The following is a 12,028-nucleotide window of genomic DNA, read 5'->3' on the forward strand; positions in this document are numbered from 1 at the left end:
TGGAGACATTTCTACCTCATAATTATTTAATGGCAACAACGTATTGATCCTGGACCAATCACAAAAACAAATTTAACCTGTAAATCTTTAACGGCACATCAGCTGGTATTTATTTGTTTTAATTAGACGCTAACCGAAGAAGAAAGAGTTACGTGGTTCTGTAACCCGAGGTCAACTCTCTCGGGAAATCAGTTGTGTTGTGAGGCATTGTGAGTCATATAAGGGGTTATATTATTTATAGTATGCAGTTGAGTCAGTAGACAACAGATTTGTTGTAAACTGTTATTTATCTCCCAGTGAAGAATTAAGATATGTCATGTCACTAAAACAGCTAGCATTTAGAAGTGTGAAGAGGACATTTATTTATCATTTTACTGTGTCTTCAGCAACGCTTTAAGACCCCTTCCCAGACTCAAGAACAAGTTTTTGGAAGTGTTACAAAATACAAATATATTTGGCATGGTTAAGCATTGCACAGTTTAAAAGTGGAAGTGTTCCCATGACTCATTAATAATCTAGTTTACAAAACACTCTACTTAGTCACAGTGATATAATTGTCTTTATTTGGTGTGTAATGGATGGAATTTTCAAATAAAATATTATTTTATTTATTTTTTTCCCACATGAAATTACCAATTTTTCCCCATCACATTTTATGCAGGTATGTAGTATAAAAATGATTTTATTCTACCTTTTTTATTTAAAACTTTTATTTACATTAAAATGTGAAAGCTTCATGCGTTTTTCTAAAAATAGATAATTTAAAAAAATTGGATTTTGTCTCTGCACTAAATAAAAACATTATTTTAAGTCACTTTTTAAAATAAGTTAATTGCGTTTTAGTGTTAGGATTAAGATTAATAACTCTAAATAACTATTTGCTAGGCTGTAACCAAATTTTTTTTTTTTTTGTATATTTTATGAATAAATCTGGCAAAACATTTGTTCACCGCTAATTTGAATATACTGTATGAATGGATGTGTCCTATATTTGTGGTCCCATGATGGTGGTTATGGCCCTTTTTTGAATATGAGATTGGAAAATATGAATTTAGCAGTAACCCGTTCAAAAGAAATGATAATAAAACTTCCTGAGAATGAGTCTATTATTGGAACTTTAATAAAGATGAAATCAAATCAGTGCAGGGCTACAATTCTTCTAATGGGTTTATAAAGTTTCATCATTAAAACAGGATCAATTTTCACTATGACCTTCATCATATTAGCAGCATTTTTAGCAGCCTACGTTACAACATGACGACTCACTGAGGTCTATATTAAGTTTCACATATATGAAATGTCCATTAACGTCATCCAAATCACTGTGTTAAACTCACTGGAAAGGTTCCTGCTCTCTCTAATATATTCTTAGACATTATGATATCAGTCTTATACTTTGTGTCTCTCAGGTCATCTCTCTCTGAACTGAATCAGCTCGTGTAAACATGCTAGGCTGCTACCAAAGCACTCTGCCCACATTAGCGAGGCCATAACGCATGATAAGACTGATAATAATTCCATGTTTTCCTCTGATTCCCTGTAACATTATCCCTGAGACAGGAGGACAGCCATAAATGCAGGAAGTTTCAGGATTTTGTGCATGTAAGTGTAAGACACACGGTAGCAAATTTAAAACACTGAATGATTGCTCCTTTTCATAAATGGTCATAAATGGCTTTTTACTGTAGAGTTCTTCTCTTCGGCTCCTTTCTGTCTGAGAGATGGCAGTGAACTTCTCTTGCCTTTGTCTGTTTGCCATGTTTCTTTTCAGTTTGCTATAGGCTTCTCACACAAACATAGCCTTAGCCAAACATAGCTTAATACATGTTCACTGTACAAAGATTTAAAGAGAGCTGAACTTTTTTTTTTACCATAACATTTTTTGTAATTGACATACTCTCATAAAATTGCATAAAATAGGGCCCAGTGTACCATGTTAATATAAAGGAATTTTCTTTATTGATTCTGTATTGATTTTGACGTAATTTGAATTACATATTGAAGTGCATTGCAAATGTGTATATATATACATATTTATTTACTAATGTGAGTGCTTCAAAGGCTTCTAACATTGAGAAACAGAAATTTCAGGAAGTTTCAGGATTTTGAGCACGTATAAGTGGAAGAGACACGGTAGCAAAGTTAAAACAATGAACGATGGCTCCGCAGAAAGTCATAACTGCATACAATTAGAAAGTAATAAGAAAATGAACAGTACTGATGCTTCATCGCACTAAATATCAGTTACCCTTAAAAAGCACCAATTAGACAATCAGTGTAAACTGTGTTTACATGAATATGTAATTAAACTGTTTAATCAAACATGTTCATTAAAATTAGACATAGGGTTAATTTTATATTTTAAAGACAAAAGATTCAGTCACAGCAAAAGGAAAAGATGTAACACACTCTATATGATGCTGGTCTACTTATGAATAACGTAACTAATAAAGCAAGAAACTAACTGTTTTCTCTTTTAACTACCATGTGAGACTTAATTTTATAGTTTTTCTTTTCTAAGCTGTTTATTCTGTCATGTCTGCGCTGTATGCCCCTCCTTTTTCTCACATATAGTTTTATGATTCTTCATATAATTAAATTTTACACCTAGTGGAATTATTACACATAATCCCACTAAAACCTAAAATCAATACAATAACAAGCTCCATAGTAAAAGGGTGTTCTCGTTATTGATCAGAAAATCTAACACCATATATTTTCATTTGAAAGTGTGTATATTCAAAACTCTAATCAAAAAGTGTCTTCTGTTGAGTTCAGCTAAGCATTTCACGGCAATCACAGCATCAGATGACATTATTCGCTATCTGGTATTTGTGGAGTTATCATAGCATAAACATTCATCCACTTGTATTATCTGCCGTGGCTTTCTCAGTGTTTGTTCATACTGATAAGCTGAAGTGTGAGTATCAGTATCTACTGTGTGTTGTGTTCTCCTGACTGACTTTTATGGTTGCACAGGATGAGCGACCAGGAGTGGGCGACTGCAGCCACAGAGACAACACTAAAAAATTCACAAAAGAAGCCTCAGTAGGCCTAAATGTTCATATAAATTGTATATGTAATATAAACAGAGAAATTATCAATCTGTAGAAGCAGATGAGTTCTTACACATTTAAGGGTGATCATATTTATAGCTAATAAAGAAAATGTCCTCAAGGAAAAAGCAATGTGCAGAAGACCGCTGACATTTATGCAATTTGTAGCCTTTTATTAGTGGCCATGAACTTGAGAATTTACACTTTAATCTATTCCTGCTTTCATGGAGCTCAGAGAAAAAATGGCCATGTGTCTTTAAATGCAACTATACAACCTGATTTCACAGGAAAAAGTAACTATTTTATCAGATGGCAATTTCATATGAATTAATTTGATATGAACTGTACAAAAATTGTACACCCCATCAATGGGGTGTAAGCAAATTGCACAAAAACATGAATAAAATCCTGCAAATTCATATGAACTATTCTACCTACAAAAGATGATTTGTTGTGGTTTGTTGTGGTAGGTTGTGTTATGTAGTGTTAGAAGATCGACAACTAATTAATTTGTCCTGAAGTCAATGGGTTTTTTGAAACTCATCTACTCTCTAATCTAAACTATTCTAACTCAGACTTTCAGGGAAATGTTATCATAAGCTTAATGGTCGTGGTGATGTTGAAGTTTATAACCTATGTTTAGCTTTTTACTTCTGGCTGTAGTATAGGCCTATTTAGGCATAAAGTTGTGTTCATAGACTTTTGTTGGTCACAGAGATTATTTACTGCAATAAGAGCCAATGACAAAATCATACTGGGTTATTAAGAGGAAACCGGAGTGATTCTAATTTCTGAGTTGACCTAAAGAAATAATCACTGAAGCAATTAGGATGTAAACAGGGGGGAAAACTACAGAAATACTGTATGTAAAGTCTGATCTCATGAGAAAATGTAACTATTTAACGGGGTGTTGATTTCAAATGAATTTAAATGTATGATGTGTTTTTATGAAATCGTGGCATTTTAGTAAAAGAAAAAAAAAAAACATGACGGTCCTATTCGTCAGTGGGGTGTTAGCAGGTCATACAAATTAAAAAATTAGCCACCAATTCCCCCAAAACGTAAAATAGTTACAACAGCCATAAGATTGTGTTGATTTGTCTGTTCATCCTTACTATTTTATTTTATTAAATTTCCCAACAATTACGCCAGAACAGAATTTAATTGTTTGTCAATAGGCTATTTGTAATTTGAGGGATCTGATAATTAGGGTGGTTTCATTAAAACACTTGAAGATTAATTTCACTAGTTAACTGATCCAAATATTGATTAACCACCCCCTGCCTTCATTAGTAATCAATGACGTATAATTAACATTTCCAGCTCTCATTTTCTTCCTGATTCTTTATTCTTAATGAATGGCTCTCACTTATAGATTTGAGAGAAATCATTTTCATTAAAAGCTCCATGATCACAGTTTTGTGCGAGAGAACACGTTCACACAAGACATCACGTAACGTTATTTATCCAAACAAACAGGTTTGTCACTTCCTTTGTACTACTCCTTTAATGTCTTGGCTCGTGATACTAAGACAATAGTGCAGAAAGATTGGAATTTTACTTGTGCGTTTTTTGTGTTGTATGGTTTGGTTTAGTGAATTTTTTTTTTTTTATTTTATTTTTTAGAAGATTATTAAATTCAACTCGATTTATGAATCTTATTTGCAGTACACGTTCCCTACGTTCATAACGACCATTGTCAGTGGACGCTATATTGAACTTTTCGACTGATGTGTGTGTGTCTTAAAACACAGCTGATCCAATCAGAATTGAGTATCAAATCAAAACTTTTTTTTAAATAAAAAACTAGAGTGTTACTTACAGTCCTGGGAGCTTATTAATTAATATATCATTCCAGTCAAGTTGAAATACAGTATCTAGACACTGTGTATATGACCGCACAGGACCTATTGACAACTATTATCCATGTTTACATGTCAGAGACTATATCTACTGGGAAAATGCCAGTAAATTTGCCTAAAAAATGATGTTTGAAAGAATTTTTGTGTAATTAGTATTTTTTATTATGCTCCAAGCATGTTATAAAAACAATAAGGCACTCAAGGCTGTGCTGTATTGTGAATATACTCATGCATGTTGGGTTTAACCAGTGCCCATTACAATGCTGATATTCACAACATTTACCTTATTGCTGAATTATGTAAAAGTGTTAAACTGACTATACTATATAAAAAAATCACAATACTCAATTTTATTTTAACCATTTTAAATGCTTATCATCAGCTGTTGAGATTTAAAAAATAAAACTATTGGCTGGAACAGTATTTGAATTACCCAGTCTCAATTTATTCAGTTTGAATCCATATCATACAGCAGTCTTTTTAATGTTCAGAATATCATAGATATTGTGATAATAGGGTTGGATGGCTTGTACCAATGACTCATTAGTTTATCATTAACACTCTAGTTGTGTGTAAGTGCTGGGTGGGGTTTGGACCTCCCTCTGGGGTCTCATGAGCTATAAAAGAACCATGGTCTGGTGAGAGAGGAGCAGATCAACGCCAACAACCAACATCAGATCTATACAATCCTTCTGGGCCTGAACATCTACTGCAGAGTAAGTAGCATTTTGCTTCTTTCACTCATTTAAGCAAAGATATGAAATTGCCTTTAGTTGATGACTTTAGTTGAACTTCAACAAAATCAGCACCATGGATAGCACCATAACAAATGCATCAAGTGATCTATTGAGGCTATCAATAGAAAATTTACAGAAAATGTTTAATAGTATATTTGAAATGAATTCAAGTTTTGTAGACTTTGGCACTTGCTCTTCAAAGTCCATCTGAATCAAAAGTATGAATCCCAGAGGTTTTCTGTCTGTGTCTATCAGATGGCGAGTGCACTGAGATCTTGGACCGTGCCGCTGGCTCTTGTGCTGTGTGTCATCGTGTGTCTCAGCAGCCTGGCTGAAGCTTACCCGCCCAAACCAGAACCTCCAGCAGGAGATATGGGTCCAGAGGAGATGGCCAAGTACCACACGGCTCTAAGACACTACATCAATCTCATCACACGACAGAGGTGAGACTAGAATTACATGTCCATTACCTTTGTACAATTACATGTGTCAGAGCAGATTTTGGCAGATCATTCAGTATTAGAGGCTAACAGTAGCACTGATTACTTAATAATAGCTTTCATTACAAACACATGCCTTCATCTTGAAAGTGAAACACCCACAAATATGGGTCGTGTTTGCATTTCTTCTGTCACTGGCTATCATTTTAACCTTGAAATCATGATTAGGCATTAAATAATGTATTCAGACTCATTCATAAATGTAAAAATTGGTTAAGATTTGAACGAATAGTACTAATCTGGCTCAGCGAAAAATAGGAATCATGTTGTAAGCAAAAATGCTATGAAATACCCATCATACAGGCACTATTTTTGGAATCAGCAGCCCAAATTTAGTAAGAAACAAGTATTGGATTTCATTTAGCAAATATGATGGGCGATGTTATTGATTGAACATTATATATGCATGTTTCTTTGGTAAATTATTTAATACATTAGTGATCATGAATTATAAATAAGCAGAATTTTTACAGCATTTGGTAATGTAACTTAATGATTAATTATGAATATGCACTTTTTTAGGTTATATTATAAATAACATTAGTTAATCTATTGTAAACAAACATCAAACATTGAAAAAATAGTATATTTATAAAGTAACATTAACCTAGATGAATAATGTTTGCTCGTGTCTCATTATTGTAAGCCATTATTATAAGTCACTAGAAAGAATTTCTGTGTAAATTGTTTGTAAAAGCATCTTACATAAATGATCACACTGGACTGAATGTGACAAAATATGTAAGAATGATTTTACAAACAATTTATCCACAAATTTGTTCTGCTTGTGTTTTATGATTGAAGCCCATTCAGATGATTCTTGAAACATGATTCTGTAATAAAAAATAAAAAATAAAAACAGCAGAAAACAGCTAATGGCCCAACAAAGATTTTCAGATGATAATGGAGAGTATGATACTTATATTACTGGCACCATTTCTAGCACATCTCTCTCATATTGACGTCATTTACTGAACCACTGTGTTGCAGTTTTTTATATCCCATTTTCCAGTCACTGGGTTATTACTTGAGCTTGTATTAGATTTGTTTAAATATCTCTTACAAGAAGTACTATAGCAGATACAGGTATGATATTAAATGATAAAAAAGAAAATATAAACAAGATATTTTATTTCAGCTAGTGGCCAACAAACATTTCTAATTTATTTTAAGTTGATGTACTAAAATGACTAAAAATAAAACAGAAATAAAATTGATTAAATATGTGTGTGTGTATATGTTGGAGGGGTGGGCTGAGTTGCCAGATATCCTTCAACCTGTACGTAACCCCTCATTATTGTGCTGTGTGTTAAAATAGATTGTTATTAAGTGGGATTAACATGTCTGGTAATGTCTCTGATGTTGCATGCTAGAGATGTACCCTGATATTTTCTGCAACAAGTTAAAAGGCTGCAATTAAATGACGATCGTGTTATTCTGGTTCTGTTTTTCCTTAATTTTCCTTATAATTGTGAATTTATCTACAATTATCTGGAAGATCACTCTCTTTCATTTAATTCAGGAAGCTGGATTGCAATTCTTTTTGGTGATGTTTGTTCAAGCCAGCATCACTAATACTATTGCTCATATTTAGAGTAATGGAAATGAACAAACACTAAGTACTAAACATGTAACTTGGGCTACAGACTTGAATGACGCATCAAATCATTCACAATTCATTCTCATGCATCTGCTCATTCTTCAGATATGGGAAGCGATCCACCCCTGAGGCCGCTGTGGCTGAACTGCTGTTCGGCGAAGAGGAACAGGACGTCAGGCCCCGGTGAGCAGTGAGGGAACATGCTGGAATATCTTTGTTTCTGTAGTTTTGTATCAATGCATGTTATATTTAATCACAAAGATACAAATGCACCTGCTCAGTCAGTCACAGTCATTCCAGAGATATTCAGACAAACCCCTGGTGGAGATATTGAAATGATTGCTTTGTTTCTGTGCAGTGTGGAAGACTTGTTATGGTGATGTGACTCCTCTCTCCTTCTCTGTGGCTGGTGCAGCAGCTTTCTTCATCCATCCATCTCTATGATAATAAATGAGTTTACTGAACAGCAGAAACCAGCATGAGCCAAACCCTCATCATAATGAGGCTCCAGAAACACCTCATGATATGTACAACTCTATCAGCCTATTTCTCCCTCTCATTCTCTTTCTCTCTCTTATGATTTGATTTATGCTTTGTGAAAGAAAATTGTAAATAATTTATTATTCACTGACAAAATTGACAATAAAAAAAAATACTGAATGTTGAACCCTTGATCCCTCTCTTTATTTTTCTATATATATATATATATATATATATATATATATATATATATATATTTAGTTATTCTTAAATAAAGACTTGAAAGATTGTGTCTGAACTAGTACATCTGTGTAAGATGGAGGAAATCAACAATATTTCAACATTTTTATTTGGCCATTGTTGTTTCATGAATGAGTTTGCAACATTTGGTTGTAATTATATATATATATATAATAAATACTACTTAAAAAAAAAATACTGTTCATATTGCACTGAACAAAAAAGCATATTTTATGGACATTCTTTAATGTACTTTTAAAGTTCCATATAAATGCTATAGCCTGTGCGCAAAAACATTGTATAAAATGTAAAAATAAAAATATTTCTATTAATCTAATGTTTTTTATATCTCTCTTGTAAATTAAGACTATGAATACTATGAATAAAAATAGTCCACGACTAAAAATCTCATATGCTATTTGGACATGTAGAATGGCAATGCCCCTTTTTTATATTTCAAATAGCCTACCTAATGATTCAGTACTATGGTACCGCCACAAGAGTTTATTTTTGGAAAAATAACCAAACTTGATCTTAGTTAGAGTTGTTATTAATGGAATAAATATAATTTAATAGCATCTAAAACTGAGAGACTGCGGTATATGGTGAATTGCTTTTAAAGCTGTAAAGATCTGAGTGATTTGAGACTGGGTAGAAGAGGTGATGTGGTGGGGTCCGCAGAGAGGCGTGGAGTGTGTTGCCCCTTTAAGACACAGCATCTCAGTACAACAAAAGCGCATCGCCGCCGGTCAGAGACGTGATGTAAAGCGGGTACACAGGTTGTTTAAATCTTCGTTTAATTATAAGGTGAGGAGATACTGACTAAATAGATGATTTAATTTAAAGTGCTCTATGTGATAATATTTCTGTCTATTAGACTCATTGGTTGTTGGTTTATCAGGTTTGTTTGCGGTAAATAAGACGTGAATTTATTAATGGTTCGAGAGCCGGTGGATTATACGCGTTAATTCAGCGACCATCATCATGACCACCGTCTGCAAACCGTGAAAGACGTGCACCGCTGGTTTATTTCACCTTGTCAGACATCACAGGTGAGCCAAGACGTTCATAACAGCGAGCGACGCGACAGACAAGTAACAGCTAGACAGTAGAGTTTGATTTGGACTGAATTTGAATCTTATTTTACTAATGTCAGTGTAATGTCAAAAATACCACGGTACTACATGGGCTTTTCTGGACATTTGGTACCAGGATAGTATTAGATTTTTTAATAAAGCTAGATAATGGAAATTATTCAGTGCCATGTGTTTTACTGTCTGATACCATCACTGTACCATACCTCGCATAACTAAATGTGTTTAGGCTAATTAAAAGGAAAAGCATGCAATGATGAGTAGATTTATATGTGTGTGTGTGTGTGTGTGTGTGTGTGTTACAGTTAATTAACAGTTCGGATCATTCACAATGACGTCACCTGTTATGAAGACTTCGTAAGATTCATTTTATCACACTGGTCTTATGAGATTTTATTATATTTTAGTTGTTTTCACTTGAGTAGTGGTTGGAAAATCCAACAACAACAACAACTTTACTGCATGCATAGTCCAAAGTTTGTATTAATAAATATTTTTCCTGTTGTTGTTATTATTATTATTATTATTTTTATTATTATATATTTTTTTTTTGTAATATATTTTGTTCCATTTTATTTGATCTTTTATCTTACAGTTTTGAGACGGAGTCAATTACTTTTTAATGTTATTTGTTATTTTTAATTGAATTATATGTATTTGTATCAGGGTTTTTATAGTTAACTAAAACCATAAAAAAAAAGTAAATTCAGCTTTGCATCACGGGAATAAATTGTATTTTGAAGTATATTAAAATAGAAAATATAGGGACTATATAGACATTTTACATATTTTAAAACAAAAACTTGTAAAACTGACAAAAACAACAACATTACTCAAATTAAAATGAAAAGAAAATATATAAAAAAATCATTCAAAATATTAATAAAAACTATATTAATATTTCAGTGATACTAAAATAAAACTTGCTTTGATACTAAAATAACAGATTTGTATTTCTATTACTATATTTCTATTATTATGTAATTTATTCTTGTTATTTTGTTATATCTTTTATTTGATTTTTTTTTTCTCATCTTGTTGTAGTTCATGTCCCAGTTAGGAATATTTTGGTCTATTTGAGTTGATTTTCATTTAACGTGTTTTGCTGGCTTGTGTGGGAAAGTCGACACCTCTTCAACTCCCACGTTCACTTCTGTGTCTCATTCATAAACATGACATGACCTCTCTGCTTCTGTTCCACTCTGTGTGGCAGCTTTACCCACGTGTGCAGCTCCAGGGACTGTTTCCATGAAAACTGGAAAAGTGTGCATCAGTGACCTTGTAAGACGTGGTATTTTACCTCAGAAGGTCTAAGATGTTTCATATTCTAGATTCGATTGATTTTGTTTTGAGTTTGTTCGTAAGGTAATGTCTTCGATTGAATAATACTATACTGTGGGACATCAACATGCAATGAAAAGAGGTTTTCTGTCACTCATTTGGCACATTATATATATATATATATATATATATATATATATATATATATTAATAAAGAACATCAATTGCATTTCTAAATAACATGCCTAAACACAGAGCAGCACTATTAATAACAAGATTTACTCCCCAGTTTTCTAGTTCTTTTGCTCCATTCAAATACCCTACAGTAGAGGCTCTTGGGATTTTGTGTGTTGCCAGGCAACCGTCACTGCCGCTGCGCAGCTGGAGAGCAAATGCTACAGTGCTGTTAGTGCTGACCTCCCACTGTCATCTGCTGTCCTGACTGCTTTTGGTTAAGCTAATTGAGCTTGTGTGTGTAACTGTGTGTGTATCTTTAACACAGCTGTAGCTGCGTAATTCAGAAGCACTTGCGTGCTGGTCATAAGAAAATTCATGATAAATTATTGGACAAGGAATACAAGGAATCATGCTGAGAGGTTCTTTGTATAAGTAGAAATTATAAATACTGCCCTGCTTTTGGCTAACAGTAGCAAGCAGTAAATCTGATGTTGTCAGTGTGTATTTGGCTGCTCAAAAGTGTATAAATTATGTAGTTTTCCAGCAATATGTAGGTTGCTAAGGAAGTTATTTATTTTGAATGTTCAAATATAAAATAACGTTCTAAATTATTGTTTTAAAATAAAACAATTATTGTTCTAAACAATAGGCTTTAAGGATCAAGTTCTTTATATATATATGTCATCTATGTTTGTTATTAGAAGAAACACATATAAACACAACTATAGAGGAAAACTGTGCTTGTCTGAATGGGTTTATATGAATGTGATTTGTATTGAAACGTATGATATTTTTTAGAAAGAAAATTAAGTCACTTTTATGTGTGTTGTTCACACTTACAAGAACTAATACATAAAACTTAGAAAACTGCAAGTAACAGTACAAATGCTTATGTCTTAAATTCTTCACTTTCAAACACTCAAACCCTCAAGCTTTTAACATGTCAAATCTTCAAGGTTTTATTTCAGCAGGGTATTGGTGACATGTTCCTATAATACACA

At 33.0% G+C, this 12,028-nt stretch overlaps 2 protein-coding genes across 5 annotated transcripts in view; both read left to right on the forward strand.

The window, feature by feature from the left end:
- The first annotated feature begins 5,494 nt into the window (after nt 1–5,494).
- Nucleotides 5,495–8,422, forward strand: LOC109054014 (peptide Y-like). Its single transcript, XM_042768236.1, has 4 exons — nt 5,495–5,634; nt 5,911–6,098; nt 7,861–7,938; nt 8,114–8,422. Exons 2-4 carry the CDS (start codon nt 5,911–5,913, stop codon nt 8,133–8,135), a joined length of 288 nt encoding a protein of 95 aa, XP_042624170.1. The 5' UTR covers nt 5,495–5,634; the 3' UTR covers nt 8,136–8,422.
- Nucleotides 8,423–9,124: 702 nt separating this feature from the next.
- LOC109053988 (MAGUK p55 subfamily member 2-like) overlaps nt 9,125–12,028 on the forward strand; it is a 35,065-nt gene continuing 32,161 nt past the window's right edge. For 2 of the 4 annotated variants that reach the window (XM_042767300.1, XM_042767301.1), the window contains exon 1: nt 9,905–9,926. In XM_042767300.1, coding sequence (XP_042623234.1) covers nt 9,916–9,926 — 11 coding nt within the window. In that variant the 5' untranslated portion in view covers nt 9,905–9,915. Of the gene's footprint in view, nt 9,283–9,376; nt 9,528–9,904; nt 9,927–12,028 lie in introns of those variants that run through there. The other 2 variants (XM_042767303.1, XM_042767304.1) reach the window with 2 other exon arrangements.

The sequence above is a fragment of the Cyprinus carpio genome, chromosome A12, assembly GCF_018340385.1.
Source record: "Cyprinus carpio isolate SPL01 chromosome A12, ASM1834038v1, whole genome shotgun sequence".
NCBI lineage: Eukaryota > Metazoa > Chordata > Actinopteri > Cypriniformes > Cyprinidae > Cyprinus > Cyprinus carpio.